General features: G+C 33.0%; 1 protein-coding gene across 1 annotated transcript in view; it reads left to right on the top strand.

Moving 5' to 3' along the window:
- Zpbp (zona pellucida binding protein) overlaps positions 1-24222 on the top strand; it is a 90393-nt gene that overhangs the window by 27343 nt on the left and 38828 nt on the right. The window contains exons 5-6 of the mRNA XM_071608633.1: positions 12991-13209; positions 22542-22618. Of these exons, the coding sequence (XP_071464734.1) occupies positions 12991-13209; positions 22542-22618 (296 nt within the window). The remainder of the gene's footprint in view (positions 1-12990; positions 13210-22541; positions 22619-24222) is intronic.

Below are 24222 nucleotides of genomic sequence, written 5' to 3'. Positions count from 1 at the left end.
AAATGGAGATTATTGCAAGATTTAAGAGCCATTAATAATGAGATGGTTATTATGGGACCTGCTCAATCAGGGATTCCTCAGTTGTCTGCTTTGCCAAAAACCTGGTATGTTTTAGTTATAGATATTAAAGATTGTTTTTTTTCAATTCCAATTCATCCTGAGGATAGTCCACGTTTTGCATTTACTATCCCTGCACTGAATCATGAAGGTCCTGATCAGAGATATGAATGGAAAGTACTCCCTCAAGGGATGGCTAACAGCCCAACTATGTGTCAAATTTATGTTAACAAAGCAATCCAGCCACTTAGAAATCAAAATCCTGAACTACAAATATTTCACTATATGGATGATGTATTATTAGCACACAAAGATAAAAACACATTGCTAGAATGTTATGCCACACTTACAAACTTATTAAAAAATTATAATCTAGAGATAGCAATAGATAAAGTACAATTAAATTTTCCAATTAATTATTTAGGAGTTCTATTATCCTCAACCATGGTCCGTCCACCAAAAATTCAAATACGAGTAGATCAGCTCAAATCACCTAATGACTTTCAAAAGTTATTAGGAGACATAAATTGGATAAGGCCTTATTTAGGTATACCAACAGGAGAGTTGGGACCTTTATTTGATATCCTAAAAGGTCCATCAGATCCAAATTCACCCCGAATGTTAACGCCTGAAGCAAGAAAGGCATTAAAAATCATTGAAACATATATGGAAATTATGCATTTGGATAGAATTGATATAAGTTTGCCTTTATTATTTATTGTACTACCAACAAAAAATATTCCTACAGGAGTATTTTGGCAAGAAGGTCCATTATTATGGATACATTTATCTTATTCTCCTAACACTATTCTTACTAGGTATCCTGAGGCTGTAGGACAATTAATACTCAAAGGAATAAAAGCAGCAAAGGGAGTATTTGGAATTTCTCCCAATAAAATTATTACTCCATATACTATGAATCAAATTGATGAGTTAGCTAATGAGTTAAATACTTGGGCAATAATCATGTGCAAATCTAATGTTTCATTTGATAACCACTTACCATCTAATCCTTTATTGTCTTTTTGGTCATTGCATCCTGTAATTTTTCCAAAAATGACAAGAAAAACACCTATCATGAATGCTCCAAATATATTCACTGATGGGTCAAATAATGGTACAGCAGCAGTAGTTACCCCTGATCAAACTTTTACATTTTTAGTACCCAAACAATCAGCTCAAAAGGTAGAGCTTAATGCAGTTTTACAAGCTTTTGTGATGTTTAAAGATTCTGTATTTAATTTGTTTTCTGATAGTCAGTATGTAGTTAATGCTATAGTATCTCTTGAAGATGCTGGTAGGATTTCCCCTTCTTCTACTGTTTTCTCTTTGCTTTCCACTATACAAAGTCTAATCTGGGACAGAAAAGATCCATTCTTTATAGGACATATCAGGGCACATACAGGATTGCCTGGAGCCCTTAGTTTTGGCAATGATTTAGCAGATAAAACTACACATGACATACATATTTTTTCTACACTAGAAGAAGCTATAAATTTTCATAAAAAGTTCCATGTCAATGCTAATACTTTACAAAAGCGTTTTAAAATAACTAAGGAACAAGCTAGACAAATAATAAAACAATGTCAAAATTGTGTGACCTTTTTACCACAAGTTAATCTTGGAGTCAATCCTAGAGGATTGATACCTAACCATATTTGGCAGATGGACGTCACACACTTGCCAGAATTTGGAAAATTAAAATATTTGCATGTTACAGTTGATACTTCTTCTGGATTTTTGATGGGCTCCCTTCATGCCAGAGAAAAAACTAAAGATGTTATAGCTCATTGCTTACAAAATTTTGCCACTGTGGGTGTTCCAAAACAGTTAAAAACAGATAATGCCCCTGGTTATACTTCTACCTCTTTTAAACAATTTTGCTCAACATTTGGCATTACTCATATAACAGGAATCCCATACAATCCACAGGGACAAGGCATAGTTGAAAGAGCTCATCAAACTATTAAAATGTACTTATTAAAGCAAAAAGAAGGAATTGGAAAGGGGTATATATTCCCCAAAGATAAACTTAAAATAACCCTTTTTACTCTAAACTTTTTAAATTTGAATTCATCAGGACTTAGTGCTGCAGAAAGGCATATGTGTCCAAAAAATGTACATAAGCCCAAGGTACTTTGGAAGGATATTCTAACAGGACAATGGAAAGGTCCTGACCCAGTGATTGTCTGGAGTCGGGGATCTGTTTATGTTTTTCCACAGGGAGAACAGCAGCCGATTTGGATTCCAGAAAGATTAACTAAAGCGATTTCTACAGACCAAAAAGAAGATGATTTGGCTCAAATCCATAACAGCTGATATCCAAAACTCCAGTTTGGCTATTCTTACATCTGCAACAGAACCAGGATGCTTTTTTCAATATCTATTTTATTATTGCCCTTTGCCATATCATGAAGTTCTATTTTGTTTTTTGAGCTCATACAGACCTAGGTTAATGTTTTGCTGATCAGTTCTATTTTTTGACTATAGAGTTTTTAAACATTGCAATGGAGATTTCACCTGTAAAATGTTATAAGGCCTTTACTATAATGTTATGTGTTGTATGTATTATATTATGTGTGCACACTTGTGTTTTGTGTTATATGTTTGAATGTATGTATGTCCATATATCATATATGATGAGCGCTCATGATAAAATGGATCCAAATATTTTTTTTTCACGTGATTTATATGGTTTAATTTAAATTGGGTAAACAACTGTTGAGGATTGTTTTAATATGTAAACAAAAAAGAAGGTTAACGGATCTGTTTGTTTACTTTCACCTTTCCTTTTCATTATATTTAATAATTCTCTTAAAGATAATGTAAATTGTTAAGAAAATTGTTTTCTTTTAGTGCCTTCTGTAATGTTACATAATTTTTTCTTTAGCCATTATTGCCAGAATTCCTATCTTCATCCCAGTGTCGGTGAAGACAATGTAAATTGTTAAGAAAATTGTTTTCTTTTAGTGCCTTCTGTAATGTTACATAGTTTTTTCTTTAGCCATTATTGCCAGAATTCCTATCTTCATCCCAGTGCTGGTGAAGTCAAAGATAAAACCAATCTACAGCTTCTACAATAGCCATCACTGAACTGCTTGCAGAACTTGCCTGGACACATTGTGAGCTCACCTGTATGCATGTTGAACTATCTGTTGGTGCAGCGACTTGTGGTAGTGTTGGGGTATTTTTGCTGATGATGTCACCGGTGGTACAATTTTTCAAAGGAGCCCTCAATTGGCTTAATGTCATGGCATTTTGCATCCTCCTCTACTAGTGATGGTCTAAAATTTGGGGGCCAACAGAGGTGATGCAAAGAACCTCACCCCCCCACTGGTGCAAAGGCCTATCCACAAGTATAGCTGTATGCTGGACCGGTAGTCAGTGACGGGTATGATCCAATTGCAGTGGTACCAACCTAAGACAGGAGGCTGACGCCTAGAGGTCAGTTCATCCGATGACGGGTAAGGACCATATGTTGAATTGGACTGCCTAACAGACACGGTCCCTAAGCCACATGCTTGTTGTTTAAACAGAGAGGGGGAGATGTTGAGAGCCACAGCCGAAGGGGCCCCAGCAAACTTCCAGCTGCCACCAAACTTCCAGCTGCCGGCTGATGATTGGCTCACAGCGGCCCCAGCAACATCTAGCTGATTGGCTCCTCGGCCCCAGCAACATCTAGCTGATTGGCTCCTCTGCGGTGATGCTCATTGGACTGTTTCCCTGCCCTTTCAGACCACGGAGCTGCTCATTGGGGGACTTTTTTGGCTCCGCCCACGTGACCCAGCCAATCGGCCTCAAGAGCAGGAGGATTGTGGGAGGTGGAAAGAAGCTTGTGTTGGAGAGAGAGGCTTGTGGAAAGCCGGTGGTGGCAGTTGAGGCTCTGAGGGTTTTTCCTGAGAGGCTGTTTTGTTTGGTGTGTGTGGTTCTAAAAATAAAGTTAGTTTCTTTTGACAAGTGGCTCCTGATTATGCCCAGCCAGACTGCGGCAAGTGTTAATTAGGAACTAATCAGGTGCCTAGGCATTCTGTGCCTACCAACTATAAAAAAATCAAGCCTCTGAGAAGACAGACAGGTGTGTTCAGAGCCTCAACTGGGAAACAGTTTTATGATGGTGGTGGGGGGGATCCATCTGTGTAGGGAAATATTTACTAGCCAAAAGCCAACCCTACAAACAGCCTCTACTTTCTTGTTAACTCATATACATTAAATAATCCTGTATTATTGTGTGTGTCTATGTAGACTTCCACTAGGCATTCAGAAGAAAGTACTTTTGAGATAGTGAGAATGTTTTGACAGTATGTTGTTTTATATTCAGACTTCTGCCTGAGGCAATAGCTTGATATGTTGCAAATTTCTCGAAAGCAAAAGTTGCTCTTAAAATCCACAGGTAGAGAGGCACTTGCTTTGTCTCCATGCGTTATCATGAGACTTGCTCTAGTTTACAGTTCTGACTTCATGTGTTCAATTATTTCATGTGACATTTGTATGCATATATGTATTTGATATTATAAATCATGATGTATGTTTATGTATATACATGATAAATGTGTGCATTATTTATTTTATGCTATAGTTGAATCAGTGTGTGACAGATTTATAAGATTTGTATCTAGGCATATTCTTTGTTTTCAGTGTTCTTGTTTACTCTTTGATGAACCTTTTTCTCCTGGTAACATCTTTATTTTTAGTTTGTAGGATATTTTTCCTGTTTGTTCCTTTGTTACTTCACTGTTTTGTCTCTCCTTCTGGAACTCATTTTGTTTGACATTAGTTATCTTGGATCTCTCTTCCTTATTTTATGTTGCTCTTGTAATTTTGTTTCTTTATTACTATATGCTGTTTGAGACCATTGTGTGGTTCTCATTCCTGGTCATAGATGAAACCAGTGGATGTTTCTTTAGCAATTAGAAGCTGTCTAGTGTTTATATAAAAAACAGAAGTAACTAAGAAAGTAGATAGAATCCTAGTTTCGATAGTGTAACTTAAAGGAGTAGGTAGGAGCTACAGGTGCACATGCCTGTAATCCCAGAGGCTCAGGCTGAGGCAGGAGTATCTTGAGTTCAAAACCAGCCTCAGTAATTTAGCAAGTCCCTGAGCAACTCAGTGAGACCCTTTGTCTAAATAAAATATAAAAAAAAACCCTGGGGATGTGCCTCAGTGGTTAAGTGTCCCTGATTTCAATCCCTGGTAACAATAACAACAACAAAAGTCAGATAGTGGAAAAATGGCAGCATTCACTTCATTGTAAGTGGAGAATTCTTCTTCAGCAGTGTAAGCCAGGAGCAGGCAGGGACACCCCTCTGGTTGACTGAAGAACATTGGAGCTCTCTATATTTGAGGTGAACTTTCTGATCTTTGGTATTGTTATGGATTACTTGTCATTTTTATATTTCTTTTATCTCTTCAGTGAGACTTGAAGATGGGCTTGAAAAAAAAGTGTTGGCAATTGTATAACTGTAAGATGAAGAAATGTTAAGTCTGAGCATCACATTATAGTGGTTCAGAGCACAAACTCTGGGGCAAGACTCCCTAGGTTATATTCTTAATGTTTTTATTGGTTCTTGTTAGATATACATGACAGTAGAATGTATTTTGACTTTTTATATCTACATTGAGTATTCTTGTGGTTGTACATGATGTAGAGTTTCAATAATGAACATAGAAATGTTATGTCAAGTTCATTCTACTGTATTTCCTATTCTCATCCTTCCTCCTTTTCCTTCATTCCCCTTTGTCTACTCCAATGAATTTCTATCCTCATCCCCCATTGTGAGTTAGTATCTGTATATTAGAACATTTAGCCTTTGTTTTTTTTTTTTTTTTGAATTATCTTATTTCCCTGACCATGAAATTCTTAAGCTCCATCTATTTGCTGGCATATGTCATAATTTAATTCTTCCTTAAGGATGAATTATATTCTTTTGTGTTTATATACCACATTTCTTTATCCATTCATTTGTTGAAGGGCACTTAGGTTGGTTTCATAGTGTAGCTATTGTGAGTTGGACTACTATAAACACTGATGTGGTTGTGTCCTTTGGATATAAAATGAAGAGTAGAATAGCTAGGTCAAATTGTGGTTCCATTCCATGTTGTCTGAGGAATCTCCATACTGCTTTCCAGAGTGGTTAAACCAATATTCAGTCCCATCAGAATGTCTGAGTGTACCTTTCCACCCATATCCTTGCTGACATTTATTGTTACTTGTATTCTTGATAATTGCCATTCTTATTGGAGTAAGATGTAATCAGTGTAGTTTTAATTTGCATTTCTCTAATTGCTAGATATGTTGAACATTTTTCATATATTTGTTGACCATTTGTGTTTCTTATTCTGTGAAGTGGTTGTTTAGATCCTTTGTCTATTTATTGATTGTTTTATTTGGGTTTTTTGTATAAGGTTTTTTGAATTGTTGATATATTCTGAAGATTTATGCTCTGTCTGAGGTGCATAACTATTGAAACTATTCTCATCTTTCCTCCTTTCCCTTCATTCAAAGGGAAAGATTTTGGCAAAGATTTTCTCCCATTCTGTAGGCTCTCTCTTCATGTTCTTGAATTTTTTTTCTTTGCAGTAAAGAAGCTTTTTAGTTTGAATCCATTCCATTTATTGATTCCTGATTTTACTTCTTGCATTGTAGGAGTCTTATTGAGGATGTTGGTTCCTAAGCCAACATGAGAGAGTTGGTCCTACTTTTTCTTCTAGTAGGCACAGGGTCTCTGGTCTAATGCCTAGGTCCCTGGTCCAATTTGAGTTGAATTTTGTGCAGGGTAAGAGGGGTTCAATTTCATTTTGCTACCTATGGATTTCCAGCTTTACCACCACCATTTATTGAAGAGTTTTTTTTCTTCCAATGTATCTTTATGGCACTTTTGCCTTATATGAGATAAAATTGTATTTATGTGGGGTTTTCTCTGTTTTCCTTCTTGTACCATTGGCCTTCATGTTTGTTTTCGTGCTAATACCATGCTTTTTTTGTAATTACAGTGCTGTAGTATAATTTAAGGTCTGGTATTGTGATGCCTCCTGCTTCACTTTTTTTTTTTTTTGCTGTGGATTACTTTGGCTATTTGGGCCTCTTATTTTTCCAAATGAATTTCATGACTGCTTTTTCTATTTTTGTGAAGAACATCATTGAAATTTTAATAGGAATTGCATTAAATCTGTATAGAACTTTTGATAGTATGACCATTTTGACAATATTAATTCTGCATATTTATAAACATGGGAGATCTTTCCATCTTCAAACATCATCTTCAGTTTCTTCCTTTAGTGCTCTTTAGTATTTGTTGTGGAAGTCTTTCAACTCTTTTGTTAGATTGATTCCAAAATATTTCATTGTTTTTGAGGCTATTGTGTATGGGATAGTTTTCCTAATTTCTCTTTCAGTTGGTTCATCATTGTTGTGAAGGAACATAATTGATTTAATGATGTTAAGTTTATATCCTACTGATTTGCTGGGAGTTTTGTCATGGAATGTTTTTGGTCTTCTGAGTATATGTTATTGGCAACTAGGGATAATTTGAGTTCTTCTTTGTGTATTCGTATCACTTTCTTTCTTTTGTCTAATTGCTTTGGCTAGAGTTTCAAGTAATATATTGAGTAAAAGTGGTGAAAGAGGGCATCTTTGTATTATTCTGGATTTTAGAGAGAATGATTTGCATTTTTCTCTTTTTACAATGATCTTGCCCTTTGTTATAATATATATAGCTTTTACAATGTTGAGATATGTTCCTACTATTCCTAATTTGTCTAGTGAATGGATACTGTATTTTGTCAAATACTTTTTTACTATCTATTGAGATAATCATGTTATTATTGTTTTTAAGACTGTTAATACATTTATTAATATTTGTATGTTGAATTAACCTTGCATCCCTGGAATGAACCCCACTTGAGCATGGTTCACTATCTTTTAAATATGTTTTTGTATGTAATTTCAAAGTATTTTATTAAGAAGTTTTTCATCTATGTTCATCAGGGATATTGGTCTGAAGTTTTCTTTCACTGATGTGCCTTTGTCTGTTTTAGATATCAGGGTGATAATAGCTTCATAGAATGAGTTTGGAAGGGTTCCCGCCTTTTCTATGTCATGGAATAATTTGAGGAAGGTTGGTGTTAATTCTTCTGTGAAGGGCTTGTTGAACTCGGCTGAGACTCTGTATGATCCTGGGCTTTTCTTTGTTGCTAGGCTTTTGATGATGTCCTAAATTTCATTGTTGAAATGTTATCTGTTCAAATTTTCTATGTTCTCCTGATTCAATTTACATACATCATATGTTTCTAGAAATAAATTGATGTCTCAAGGTTTTTCATTTTATTAGAGTATAAATTATCAAACTATTGTCTGATTTTCATCTTTATTTTGGTAGTGTTCATGTTTATATTTCCTTTTTCATCAAGAATTTTAATCATTTGTTATATCCCTCTTACTCTTGGTTAACATGGGTAAGTGTTTATCAATATTATTTATTTTTTCAAAGAACTAATTTTTTGTTTCTTTGGTACTTTTTAATTGTCATTTGCTGTTGTAGTTGGTTCAGTTTCATTGATTTCAGCTGATTTTATTTATTATCTGTCTTCTATTAATTTTGTTGTGGATTTGTTCTTTGTTCTAGGCCTTTGAGATGTAAAGTTTATCTGGATACTTTCTATTCTTTTAATGAACAAGTTAAATGCAGTGAACATTCCTCTTAGAATTGCCTTAATATTGCCAATAGATTTTCATATTTTGCTGCTATTCTCATTTCCCTCTAAGTGTTTTGTTAATTTCATTCCTGTTTTCTCTGCTCTCCATTGATCAATGAATAGTGTATTAGTCTTCAGATTTTAGAGTTGTTTCCATTTTGTATATTATTGTTGATTTCTAATTTCATTCCATTATGATATGATAGAATACAAGGTATTTCTTTATTTTTTTGTATTTTGTAAAAGTTGCATTTTGGTCTAAGATATGGTTATTTTAGAAAATTATATATATATATATATATATATATATATATATATATATATATGCTGCCAGTAAGAGTATCTTTAGTCATTCTATATATTCTCTCTCTCTCTATATATATTATATATCATAATGATAATATGTAAGATAATAAGATATATTATAAGATACATATTTTATGTAATATCTATATATGTTATGTGTACATTATTAATTATATTTTTATTTCTATTGCTCCTTTCTTTAGTTTTTGTGTAGTGATGAGAGAGGTGTGTTAAACTTATCAAGTATTCTTGTATCTGGTTTATTTGATTCTTGAACTTGAAAGGATTTGTTTGATGAATGTAGATGTTTCATCATTTGGGGCATAAATATTTACAATTGTTATATCTTGTTGATTTAAAATTCATTTAAGCAGTATGGAATATCCTTCTTTGTCCCTTCTGATTAACTTTGGCTTGAAATCTTCTTTTTCTGATATGAGGATAGAAACCTTTGCTTGTTCTTGAGATCCATGTGAATGATATGCCTTTTTCCCCATCCTTTTACCTTCAGTCTGTGGATGTCTTTGCCTATGAGGTGAGTCTCTTGGAGACAGAATATTGTTGGGTCTTGCTTTTAAATCCAATATGCCAATCTATGTCATTTGATTGATGAGTTTAGGCCATTTACATTCAGTGGTATTATTGAGAAATAATTTTTTATTCCCTGTCATTTTTATTTATTTCTGGCTTTTAATTTGAGTTATTGTCTCCTTTGGCTATGCTTTCAGTATAATTCCCTTCTCTGCTGGTTTTCACTTTTACTTTTCATTTCTTTTTGAAATATTTTATTGAGTATGTTTTTCAGTGCACATTTTCTAGTTGTGAATTCTTAACTTTTACTTATCATGGAAGTTTTTTATTTCATCATCAGTTTTGAAGCTTAATTTTGTTAGTATAGTAGTCTGGCTGGCATCCATTTTCTTTCAGAGCTTGGTATATATTATTCCAAGACATTCTAGTTTTGGGGTCTGAGTTGAGAAATCAGCTGAGATCCAGATTGGTTTCCCTCTAAATGTGACCTGTCGTTTTTCTCTAACAACTTTTAAAGTTCTATTCTTCTTCTTTATGTTAGGCATTTTCATAGTAATGTGCCTTTGTGTGGGTCTGTTGGAATTTTGTATATTTGGAGTCCTGTAAGCCTCCTGTATTTGATTTCCATTTCATTCTTAAGGTTATGGGTTTTCTGATATTTCATTGAAAAGATTGAACATTGCTTTGGTTTGTATTTCAGCCTTCATTTAGCTTGATAAATCTTGAATTTAGTCTTTTCATATAATCCCATATTTCTTGGATATTCTTTTCATGGTTTCTTAACATCTTTTCTCCATGGCCAACTTTACTTTCAAGATTTTATATTTTGTCTTTATTGCCTAAAACTCTGTCTTCCAAGTGGTCTGGTCTTCTGGTGATAATTTTCATTGAATTTTTTATTTGGTTTATTGACTCCTTCATTTTGAGGATTTCTGCTTGATTTTCCCCCCAAATCTGTATCTCTTTATTTTAGTGATCTTTCACTTTCTGTATTTTCTCTCTGATTTAATTCCTTACATTGTCCTTACCTCACATGTCAGTTTTTAACTCTGAACATTCTAAACTCCTTCTCTGACATATTTTCCACTGTGTTGTCTATGGATTCTGTTACTGAGGTATTTTGGTTTGTTTGGGGTGGTTTTTTACTTTGCTTTTTCATGCTGTGTCAACCCATATAAAAGTATGGATCTGAGGCAGTACAGTTTTGATCCTGTGGACTTACAGTGTCCCTGAAGACTACACAGTTTAGGAGCCAATGAATAATAATAATAACCAATGTAAACAATATACAGCATTAAACCAAATAGTTACTGCTATGACCTATACATTGTTGATTGGCACAGTAAACAGAAATGATGTGATCATTTATTGCCCACAGTAAAAACAGAAAGTTTGCAAAAAGGTTTACAATTTCAAATGGTGAACAGGAAGAGAATAGAAGCAATGTAGGATATGTAGATTATGAGTAGGAAGAGAGAAAATTGAAGTTAAAACTTAAAGGGGACTGAAAGAGAGAACAGTAGAGATTGACTGTTAACAGAAGAGAGAAAGAGAAGGGAAACAGATAAGTGTGAGAGAAAAGTATGTAAAATAAAATAAATAAATATAAAAATAGAAGAATACATAACAAAACTGAAGTATACTATTCAGAACCCTAGTCCTCAAAATACTGACCCATGAAAAATAACTTCTTCCCAAAATATTAGAAATGATAAAAAAAGAAACAAATATGTATATATTTCCATGAACCATTCAGTTCACAAATAAAGAGAGAAAAGGAAAAAGGGGGGGGGGAGATGAAAACTTACAGAATTGTTTCATTGGAATTCAGAAAATTCTCAGTTTCCCTTTTCAGCAGTGTTAGGTGGGGTGGGCTGGAGTGTGATGACTCCTTCACCCTCAAGGTGGGGTTGCTGGAATGTGAGAGAGAAGATCCCATTGGTAGAGCTCCTGGAGGTGGGGTTTAAGCTTGGTCAGTTTCCAGGTTCTTCCTTGAATGTCAATTGGTCCAAAGATTTTAAATCAGCTCAACTCCAATTCCCAGCAGTTACTTGTTCACACTGGGAGACTCCACCCCAGAAATCTCTCTTAGGTTCCACTTGTGCAGTGTAGGAGTCAGTCCTTAGTTCCCTCTGTCATGCTTGGATTCCAAAATTACTGGTCTCTCAGGTTTAATCTCTAAACTCAATCACTCCCACCCCCATCCTTTTGAATTCCTTGCTAGGCGAAGCTCTCCCAGCTGGCCTTTTAAACCACCAGCTTCAAGTTGGATGGTTTCTATGACCTGTATTCTCCTGTGTAAATTTTTTCCACGTTTGATTTTCTCCTCATCACTTAGCCACTCTCTATGTCATGTGGTATTGGTTTGCCAGTCCTGTAGTTAGGGATTAGCTACCCATGCTGTCAGCTTCTGTACTGCACCTGCAGAATGGCTCCATCCTGTTTTCTGTAGGCAACTTGGAGAGATGTGGCTTCTTTTCTTCACTAGGATATTGTGCAGAGTGCTTTTTTGAGTTAGTGTGTAGTGTCTTTGAACTTTGATATCTCTATACCCAGACACACCAGTGGTCTCCTAAAAATGTGGGTTCCTTTACTTAATTCTCTTATCTTTCCACTTTGCTTGTCTGGGAAGCACTCTGAGCGCACCACCAGTGGCAGCAATGGTGCTGGGGATTACTTGCTTTCTTTTATTTTTTTTTTTAATACTGGGGATTGAACTCAAGGGCACTCAACCACTGAGCCACAACCCCAATCCTATTTTGAATTTTATTTTGAGACAGGGTCTTGCTGATTTGCTAATAAATCCTTGCTGTTGCTGAGGCTGACTTTGAACTCAGGATCCTCCTGACTTAGCCTCCCCAACTGCTGGGATTATAGGCGTGTGTCACTGCACCTGGCATTTCCTTATTTTATTATAGCCAACCTCCTGAGTTCCCTTTCTGTTTCGAATGTTCAATATTAGTTCCTGGTAAAGTCCATTTTTAAAATTTTTTTACCTACCTTTCTAAGAATCTGCTGAGTTGCTTTCTTGGTTTCATGCCACTGAGCAGCCAGGAAAAAAAAAAAAAACCTCTCCTGTTCCACCATCTTGAAAATCTTTGCTTTTCTTTCTTTTGATAGCATAGGCATTAGTCATGTGACATAATCTCTGTGTACCTCATTTTCTTCATGAAGAGTATTATAACAATGTCAATTTTAAATGATGTTAAGAGATTTAAATGGGTCACTATTTTTAAATTTCCTGTAATGGTATTTGACATTTAATAACTGCTAGGTAAGCATTTGTTAAGTAAAAATGAATGTAGCTACATATATGAATTTACCCCAAATTATGATTAGTTGCAGTATGTATTTGAATTATTTAAATAATCAAGATTGTATCTTTCTCTGTTTAATTTTCTACAGCATATCGGGAACCTCATTATTATTATCAGTTCACAGCTCGGTACCATGCAGCTCCCTGCAATAGTATCTATAATATTTCCTTTGAGAAGAAACTTCTTCAGATTTTAAGCAAATTGGTTCTTGAACTTTCATGTGAAATTTCCTTACTTAAATCTGAATGCCATCGTGTTAAAATGCAAAGAGCTGGTTTGCAAAATGAATTGTTCTTTACATTTTCAGGTAAGTGTAAAAACTTTCTTAAAAAAATTAAATCACATAACCAATTTTGAATACTTTATGAATTACCAGCAATATTTTTGGAATATAAATTGTATAAATTAAGTATATTTTCTATTCTGTGTTTTGATTTTAGGGCTAATAACTCCCAAATAAAGTCCCAATTTATGTACTCAATGAGAAGTTTGCTCTTTCAAATAACTTAAACCCTCCTTTGATAATTTACTATAGGATGGAATTTAGCATAGGATATATTGTTATATTTAGTTACAATGGTTTAATATGTGAAAACATCTAATTAGGAGGTTGGTTAACATTGTAGACCGGACAACCATTTAGCTTCCTGTACTTTTCTTGATCTAAAGGGAAGCCTAAAGACAAAGAATCAACTTGAGTTGCAAGGATTTTAGATTTATAAATGGTCTGTTTAAGAATGCTCTTTCAGGGATCCTACAGAATGGGAGCAACTTTTTACCACATGTGCATAACATTGAGTGCTAATCTCTAGTAAAGATAAAGAACTCAAAAATCTTACTTCAAAAAAACAAATAACCCAATCAATAAATGGACCAAAGAACTGAACAGAGACTTCTCAGAAGCTGATGGAAAGTTAATCAACAAATGTATGAAAAAATGTTCATCATCTCTAGTAATTAGAGAAATGCAAATCAAAACTACTCTAAAATTTCATCTCCCTCCAGTCATGGCAGCTATTAAAAATACTGTGTGTTGGTGATAAGTGTTGGCAAGTATGTGGGGAAAAGGGCACTCTCATATGTTGCTGGTGGGACTACAAATTGGTGCAGCCATATGGAAAGAAGTATGGAAAACTGGGAATGGAACTACAATTTGACCCAGCTATCCCACTCCTGGTTTATATCCAGAGGACTTAAAAACAGGATACTACAGGGACACAGCCACACCAATTTTATAGCAGCATAGTTCACAACAGATAAATTGTGGAATCAACCTAATTACCCTTCAGTAGATGAATGGATAAAGAAAATGTGGTATATATACACAATGGATTATTACTCAGCGTTAAGAGAATAAAATCATGGCATTTGCAGGTAAATGGATAGAGTTGGAGAATATAATGCTAAGTGAAGTAAGCCAATACACAAGAATGCTTATCCATAAAGGGGATGCCGGGGGAGCATGGAAGCAATAGACAAACTTTAGATAGGGAAAAGGGGAGGAAGGGGAAGGGAAAGGGTATGAAGGTAAGAAAGACCGTGGAATGAGATGGACGTCATTACCCTAACTACATCTATGAAGACACAAATGGTGTAACTCTACTTTGTATACTACCAGAGACATGAAAAATTGTGCTCTATATGTGTAATATGAATTGAATCGCATTCTGCTGTCATATATAACAAATTAGAATAAATACAATTTAAAAAAATAGAAAAAAAGGAATGCTGTCTCAGGAGTAGCCATCCGTGTGTGTGTGTGTGTGTGTGTGTGTGTGTGTGTGTGTGTGTTTTAATTTTCTGTCTTTAAAAAAATATTGATGTTTTTCTATAGTGGGGATTGAACCTACATGTATATTACCACTGAACTACATTATTTTTTTTTATTTTGAGACTTGTTCTTATTATGTTGTTTCAGGTAGGCCTTGAAATTATGATCCTCCTGCTTTAGCCTCTATGTTACAGGCATGCATCACAGCATTCCACTGAGCTCATTCATGTGTTTTATAGCATGCTTCCCCTCCCATTTCATCTCAAAAGCTATTGCTTGCTATATTCCTTTCTTCTTCCATATTTTCCTTTGATTTCTCTGTAATCAGTGTTTGATGATACTTACCTGTTTCCCTAACTTTTTCTTCTCTTTCTTTTCTCTCTCATTCATATTTTGATCATTTAGTATTGAATTTTGAAAGACACAATTGTATGACATTTAGATTTAAAGGCAAAGGACATAAGCAGTTCAACCTAATTTCCAGTCTTGATCTTCCTTGCCAAGTTTTTTCTCAAAAAAACCCAAAAAAAACCAAAAACCCTGAAATTTGTCTCCAATCCCTAAAACAAATGACCAGAGGCAGACTGTTTGTTTAGTTTTTAGTTTTTCAAAAATCCAAAGATTTTGTACCTTTTGTAACTTCTCAGTGTTTCTATGACAGCTTGATGTTGATTGCAATTACATAGTTTACTATCTGCTACTCTATTTTTGCCACACACACAAAAAAAGCCATTGGAATTTTGCTAGGGATTCTATTAAAATCTGTATATGGGTTTGGGTATCATTGCCAGCTTAACAGTATTATATGTTAGTTTACAAACATAGAATATCTATCCATTAATTTAAGAACTTTGCTTCATTTCAGAGTGTTTTATAGTTATCAGTATAGAAAACTTAGTGACAAATTTAGTTCTTATTGATATAATTATACAAAATAATGGATTCATTGTGGCATATTTTATATGTACATAACATAATTTGGTCAGTTTCATTTCTCAGTACCTTTCCTTTCTATCCTCTCCTCCCTCTCTCCAATCTTCAACCTCTCGTGTACTGTCTTCCTTCTCTTTTCAGGACCATCCTCTTTGTGCATTTTTCCTTCTAACCCCCACATATAAGAGAAAAACATATGGCCCTTGATATTTCTTAGTCTGTTTTATTTCATTTAACATGATGTTCTATGCTTCCATCCATTTACTTGCAAGTCCTATAATTTTGCTCTTTATGCCTTCATAAAATTCCATTGTGTATATATATCACATTTTGCCTATCCATTAGTTGATGGACACCAGCTGGTTCCATAACTTGGTCATTGTAAATTGTGCTACTATACCATGCATACACATGTATAACCACAGTATGATGCCTTTAGTTCTTCTGGAAAACACTGAGATCATATGTTGGTTCTATTCCTACTCTTTTGAGAAACTCCATACTTAACTTTTTTAATGGTTTCACTAATTCACAACCCTACCAACAGTATATAAGTATTCCCCCCATCTTCACCAGCATTTATTATTATTATTTGTATTCTTGATGATTGCTGTTTTAAATGAGTAAGATGTAAGTTCAATGTTGTTTTGATTTGTACTTTCTTGATTGCTAACACTTTTTTCACATATTTTTGGTCATTTCTATTTTTTCTTTTGAGAAATGTCTGTTTAGATCCTTTGCCCATTTATTAAATTGGTTGTTTTTTTTTTCAGTGCTAAGTTTTTTCTGTATATTTTAGATATTAATCCTGTGTCTTAAGAGTAACTGACAAAGATTTTCTTATATTCTATTTGCTCTCTTGATTCTTTTGCTCTATAGAAGTTTTTCAATCTAATATCATTCCACTTATTAATTGTTGGTGTTACTTTCTGAACTTTAGGGTCATATTGAGGAAGTTACTGCCTGCTCCTACATGTTAGACCCTGTGTTTTCTTCTAGAAGATGCAAAATTTCTCTTCATTACTAGGTCTTTCATTTTCTTTAAGTTAGCGATTATGAAGGGTGTGAAATTGGGCCCTAGGTTCACTAAGTTTGCGTTTTACATAGGATATCCAGTTTTCTTCAGTGCCATTTGTTTAAAAGGCTGTCCTTTCTCCATTGAATGCTTTTGGCACATGTGTTAAGAATCAGATGACTGTATGTATGTGGGTTTGTTCCTTTGTCTTCTGTACTATTCCATTGATCTTCATGTCTATTGCACTACCACTGCTATGCTATGTGGACTTATCTCTGTTTTGTATTCTGCTCTGCTGGTCTGCATGTTTGATTTTGTGTGGTATTGTGCTGTTTTAGTTACTATGGCTCTGTAGTATAATTTGCAATCAGGTATTGTAATGCCTCTAACATTACTCTTTTTAATTAGAATCGCTTTGACTATTCTGGATTTTTTACCTTTCATAAAATTGTAGGAATATGTTGTGAAGAATGTCATTGACATTTTGATGGGGATCATGTTTTTATTGTTAAGATTGTTCACCTCCTTGGTTAGATTTAGTCTTATTTTTTTTATTCTATTGTGAATCAATTTGGTTCATTCATTATTCAGCAGATTCCTTATTGACATATAGAAAAGCTATTAATTTTTTGATTTTTGTTTTCTGGTATTTTGCTGAATTTATTTATCAACTTTGAAAGTCTTGTGGTGGGGTTTTTGAATCTTTTAAGTGTAGGATTATATCATTTAGAAACACTGATAATTTGACTTCTTGTAAAACTTTTATCCTTTTATTTCCTTCTCTTGACTAACTGCTCTGGCTAAAATTTCAAGTACTATATTTTGTAGGAGAGGTCAGAATGGAGATTTTAGTCTTGCTCCTAATTTTAGAGAAGATGATTTCAATTTTTCCCTATTCAATATGATGCTGGCTTTGGGATTTTCATATATAGCATTGATGAGGTTCATTCTGTCCATTGAATGATGAGGTTCATTGATGAGTTTATTCTGTCCCTAATTTCTTCAGTGTTTTTATCATAAATGGGTATTGAATTTTGTAAAAGCCTTTTTTTCTGCATCTTTTGAGGTAGTCATATGATTTGCCCTTAATTCTGCATATGTGATGAATAATATTTTTTGGTTTGCATATGTCCAGTCAACCTTGTATCCTTGGGGTAAAAGCAACTTGATCCTAATGTAAAATCTTCTTAATGCATTTGAATACAAATTGCTAATGTTTTTAAGGATTTTTGTATCTATGTTTATCAGGCACATAGGTCTGTAGTTTTCTTTTCTTGATGTCTTCTTATCTGGTTTTGGTATCAGGATAAGACTGGCTTCATAAAATGAATACAGGTGTTTACAGGTGTTCTTTCCACCTTCAACTTCATGGAATAATTTGACGATCATTGATTATAGTTCTTCTTTAAAGGTCTGGTAAAATGCATCTGGGGAAAGATTTGGTCCTGGGATTTTCATTGTTGGAGAGGTTTACTTTGTTGCTGTTGTTTTGTATTTTTTTAAATTATAGCCTCAATCTCATTGCTTATTATCAATTTGTTTAGATATTATCTTCTTTTTTGTTTCAATTTTGTTTGGGTCATACATGTCTAGAAATCTGTCTATTTCTTCTAGATTTTCCAATTTATTGGAATATAAGTTTTTAAACTAGTCACTAATTAATCTCTTGATTTCAGAAATGTCTTTGGCAATATCTTCTTCTTTATCTCTATTTTTATTAATTTGAGTCTTTACATTGGTTAATTTGTTAAAGGTTTATCAATATTGTTTATCCTTCAAAAGAACCAACTCCTCTTTCATTGATCTTTTGTATTGTTCTTTTATTGTATATTTAATAATTTCAGCTGTGATCTTCCCTTCTACTATTTTGGAATTGTTTTATTCTTATTTTTCTAGGACCTTGAGATACATACTAGGTTGTTTATGTGGGATTTTTATGATGTATGCACATAAGCATGCATAGGTATAAACTTTCCTCTTTGAAACCACTTCATAGTGTCCCAGAGATTCTGGTGTGTTGTATTTGCTATTCTCCTTTATTTCTAGGAATTTTCAAATTTATCCCCTGATTTCATCTCTGATCTGTTCATTATTCAAAAGTGTATTGTTCACTGTGTGGTGGCACAGGCTTGAAATCCCAGGTGTTTGGGAGGCTTAAGACAGGAGGATCACGAGTTCAAAGCTAGCCTAAGCAATGGTGAGCAACTCAGTGAGACCCTGTCTCTAAATAAAATACAAAATGGGGCTAGGGATATGGCTCAGTGGTCAAGTGCCCCTGAATTCAATCCCCGGTAACAAAAAAAAAAAAAAAATGGTGTATTGTTCAATCTCCATGTATTTATGTAATTTCTATTGTTTGTTTTTCTTGCTAATGATTTCTAATTTCATTTTCTTGTCATCTGTTAAGTGCAAGAAGTTAAATTGATTTTTTAAAAATCTTGTAAGACTTGCTTCATGATCTAAGATGTTGTCTATTTTAAAGAAGGTTCTATGAGAGTCTGAGAAGAGACTGAATTCAGCTGTTGTTAGATGAAATATTCTATAGATGTCTTTTAGTTCCATATCATATGTATTATTTTTTAGGTTTGTCAAAAGAATTTTTTATTAGTTTTATATTTGGACAGTCTGTCTCTTCATGAAAGAAGTATATTGAAATCATCTAATATTATTGTATTGGCATCAGAATCTTTATGTTGAATAGTGTGTATTTTGTGTAATTAAATAATTTGGGGCACAAATATTTACTATCATTTTGTTTTCCTTTTGGATTCTTCCCAGTATGAAGTGACCTTCTTTGGCTCTTCTTAATTTTGTCTTGAAGTCTGCCTTATCCAAAATGAGAATAGTTATTCCTTCTTGCTTTAGACCTTCATTTGCATGGAATATCATTTTCCATTCTTTCCCTTCAGCTTATGAATGTCTTTTCCTGTAAGTAAGCAACATATTATTAGGTCTTGTTTTTTAATTCAGTCTGCTAGTTTATGTTTTTTTAATTTAAATTTGGAGACCATTTATATTGTGTTATTACAGGTATTTATTTCCTCCCATTTTTTATTCATTTCTAATGTTTAATTCAGTCCTAATACTCATTTTCTCAGCTACTTTTCTAATGAAATTCATCTATTCACAAGCTCAGGGATTTTTTCTTTCTTCTTCTTCTCTTCTTCTTCAAAACCAAACAAAACTTTTATGTGTAGTATTTCTTTAAGTATTTTTGTAGTGCTGCCTTAGTACTCCTGAATTCTTTTAGTTGTTGTTTTTCTTGGAAGATTTTTATTTCTTCACTGATTCTGAAGGATAGCTTTGCTTTTATTTATTTTCCTTAATGGAAGCTTTGATTATTGAATTTTTATCTTCTCTAATATGTATTCACTTTGTTATAAATTTCTCTGTAAGCACTGTATGCCACAAATTTTAATAAGTTGTGTTTTCACATTTATGTAGTTTGAAATATATAATTTTTCTTGACAAATCATAAGTTATATATTAATGTTTTAAATGTCAAGGTTCTTGGGATTTTCCAGGTATTTTCTGTTATAGATTTGTAGTTTGATGCTTTTGTGGACTGAATGCATACATTGTATTGTTTATATTTTTTAAAAAATGTTAATATCTTTAATATGACCCCAAATGTGGTCCTATTAGTGAAGGTTTAATGTGAGCTTGAAAATAATGTTCATTTACTGTTGTTGTATGAAGTATTTTCTGAATGTCAGTTTAGTACAATTGAAGGGTGGTATTTCTCAGGTCAACTGTATTCTTTTTCACTTTTTTGCTTTTTAGGTTTTTTAGTTACTAATAGAGAGGTGTTAATATCTCCACATATAATAGTTGTTTCTTGTATTTTTCCTTACAGTTTTAATAATATTTTGCTTCAGGTAGCTGTGTTCTCTATTGTTAGGTACATACACATTAGAGATTCTGGTGTCTTTGTGGATAATTGATTTATTCCTGACAATTATATTTGCTTTCATCTACTTTCTCTGAAATTATGATTGATACTCCAGCTTTTTTATTTTGATTCATATAAGCATGGCATATTTTTCTCCATCTCTTTGCTTTTTATCTGTCCATATCTTTATATTTTAAAAAGGTTCAGTATGAACAATATATACTACCCTCCATGGTTTTTAATGAGAAGTCTGATGTTGATCTTATTATAAGACTCATTATATGTGACAAATTACTTCTTTCTTGCAGCTTTCAAGATTCTGTCTTTCTCTTTCACACTTGACAGTTTGATTATAATATGACACAATGTGGAATTCCTTGCATTTCCCCTGGGATTTATCTGGATTTCTCTGATCATCTTATACATGTAAATTTATACCTTTTTCAAATTTGGGAAATTTTAACTGTTTGTTATTTAAATATTCATTCTGTTTTCTTTTTCTTTTCTCTTATTTTAACTCCTATTTTATGTGTATGTGATACATTTGGTGTTATCCTACAGGTCTCCTAACTTCATTTTTTTATGTTCTTCACTGACTAAATACTTTTAATGACTATCTTCAAGTTGATTGATTCTTTTTTCTGACTGCTCAATCCATTTTAAAATCTTTATGAATTCCTTTCATTTGTTGTAATTTTGTGTTCTAGAATTTTTATTAGATTCCTTTGTATTATTTAACTTTTTTTATATTCTTTATTTGTCAAGACAGGATTTTCCTGATTTTTTTTTTTAGTTTTTTTGTCCATAATTTTCTCCAACTCCTTGAACATATGGGAGATAGTTGATTCAAAGATTTTATCTACTAAATATACATTAAAGTTTTTTAGACGCTCTGTGGGCTCTAATGTAGGGGAGATATTACTAAGGAGATGGATGATTGAGATCTTCCATAGTAAATTGTTGATTTTTAGAAAGAATTGTATAGAAAACAAACAATATCATGTATACATTTTTGGAGCACTCTATAATAGCTAATGAGAGATATGGGTAGGAGTATAGGGAAAATCAAGTAGTTATGATTGCTAATGGCTAAAATATTAGTAGCTTTGTTGGTCTGAAATATTTATGATTTTAGTCATATTCACACAGATGTTAAGGAATGGGGAAAATTCACATTATTCAGCCTATTCTTTTGTAGAATGTGAAAATCTTGAGAGTAAATAATATGTCTGTTTATCTGTTTATTAGTGATAGATCTAGGACTCAAAATAAGATTTCTTTCTATATATTTTGATGAATAGTTGAGAGAAACTAAAGGTTTTAGAGCTTTAATGAGGCAGTGAGATTGATGTTATGATTCATAAAGATTATTAATAGAAATCCTTTGTTTCCTATTTCTTCTTTCAGTTTTAAGTCTTGGTAGTATAGTAGGAATTTTTTCAGTATTGAATTTGTTTACTTATATATTCCAAATACCTAGAACAATACTATCTGGTACATAGTTGGCTCCTGGTATTTATTTGATAAATAATGAGACATACATGTATGAATATGTTTTTCATTTCAGTTACGATGGCCACTACCATAATCCAGTCTCATTCTCTTTCCAGTATTATTAGCAGAGTTCATCTTGCATTTATCACTTTATCGGAAAACATTAAGAATTGATTTGAACCAGTGACATACATTATAATATATGGTCAGAGTTAAATATACGATTGAATGAATGCACACACACTTATGCATATATATGCTATACAAGTTGAAATAAATCTATCATTAAACTTTTATAAAATAAAAATAACCAAGCATTATCAAGAAATTTAATTAAGTTTATTATAGAAGAGAGGTTTTCTTGATATACATAAAACAAATATTTGGCTTAGGTTCATTCTAAAGAGTTACGTAATATTAGAAAAATTGCTTAAATTTTTAATGGAAGAGGAATATTAGACAAATGATCTTCAAAATCCAATTTAAATATTGTGATGCAGTACATTAGAACCTTGATAAAATATATTTTCTCAGTTTCATCTCTAGACACTGAAAAAGGACCCAAGCCATGTACAGATCATAATTGTGAATCTTCTAAAAGACTATCTAAGGTATGTTATGTGACACTGGAAAAGAAAAAAAAAGTTGAATGAACATGCTCAGTGTGTAAGTAAGCATCTTAGCTATTTATAAAATTATCTGACCCCCACAGTTAGGAATTTCAACAATAAAAATAAAATTTCATTCAGTAATAAAAGTAATATAATTGATATTTTATAGAATATTTTCAAATTTAATATTTTGTAACTGATTATATAAAAAGAATGCTTTTCCATTTATTTGGCCTTATTTGCCATTGCTAGTCAATACATAATTATTATTTATAACGTCACATCTACTAAGGAGACTCAGTAAGGAGGATCACAAGTTTGAGGTCAGTTGGGGCAACTAAGTGAGACTCTTGTCTCAAAATAAAATTTAAAAGGCTGGGAATGTAGCTCAGTGCTTGCCCAGCATGTGGTAGGCCCTCCTGGGTTCAATCCTCAGTACTGGGGAAAAAAATGGACAAATCATTGTTGCAATTGTCCCAAATTGTTTCAATTTCCAGTAGATATTTGTATACTAACCTTATATCATGCCACTTTCTAAATTCACTTGTTAGTTCCAGTGTTTTATAGATTATTTAGGATTTTTTTGGTAATACATCATGTAATCTACAATGGGCACATTTTTACTACATTCTAATTTTTATTTCTTTGTCTGATCTTGTTTGAATGCTAGAATCTACAGAATAACCGTGAATAGATGTGGTGAGCACGGACATCTTTTTTCTTGTTTCTAGTCCTAGGGGAAAAGCATTTAATCTTTCCCCATCGAGTGTGATGTTCACTCTAGTTTTCATAAGTGCCTTTTATCAGAATGAGGAAATTCTTTTCTATTCCCATTTACTGGAGTGTATTATAAACGGATGTTAAATTTTATCAATATTTTTTTCTGATTTTATTGAAAAATGCCCTCCACATCTGCATTATATTTATCAGTATTTTATTCTAGTTTTGTCCTAATATTCCATTATGGTTTTAATTTGCATTTCTCTAATGGTTTATTATGTTAATCCTCTTTTCATGTTTATTTGCCACCTACAAAATCTTAGGTAAAATGTCTGTTAAATATTTTTGCTCATCTTTTCATTGTATTGTTTTTTAAAATTGATGATTTAGAGGGTTCTTCATATCTTCTTGGTAATGGTCCTCTTTGAAATTTTTTATTTGTAATTTTTTTTTTACATTGTAAGCTGTGTGATCCTCATATTCACATGAATTCTTACCAAGAAGTTTTTAATTTTTATGAGATCAGTTATTATTATTGTTTGCATATATTGAACCAACCTTGTATCCCTGAAATGAAACCTACTTGATCATGGTGTATTATCTTATTCATAGGTTTTTAAAATGCAGTTTTCTAATATCTTGTTGATGATTTTTGCATGTATGTTTATCAGGGGCATTGGTGTTTGGTTTCCTAGATGTGTCCTAGATGTGTCTTTGTCTGATTTGTGTAGCAGGGTTATACTAGCTTCTTAGAATTAATTTCAGGGGAAATTTCAATTTTATGGAATAATTTGAGGGAGACTGGTGTGTTAGTTCTTCTTTAATGTCTGATAGAACTCAGCTAAGAATCCACCTGGTCCTGGGCTTTTTGTTGTTGGTAGGCT

The sequence above is a fragment of the Marmota flaviventris genome, chromosome 1 (assembly GCF_047511675.1).
Source record: "Marmota flaviventris isolate mMarFla1 chromosome 1, mMarFla1.hap1, whole genome shotgun sequence".
Classification (NCBI taxonomy): Eukaryota; Metazoa; Chordata; class Mammalia; order Rodentia; family Sciuridae; genus Marmota; species Marmota flaviventris.
The sequence above is the reverse complement of the archived record's forward strand: the minus strand, read 5'-3'. Positions and strand labels throughout refer to the sequence as shown.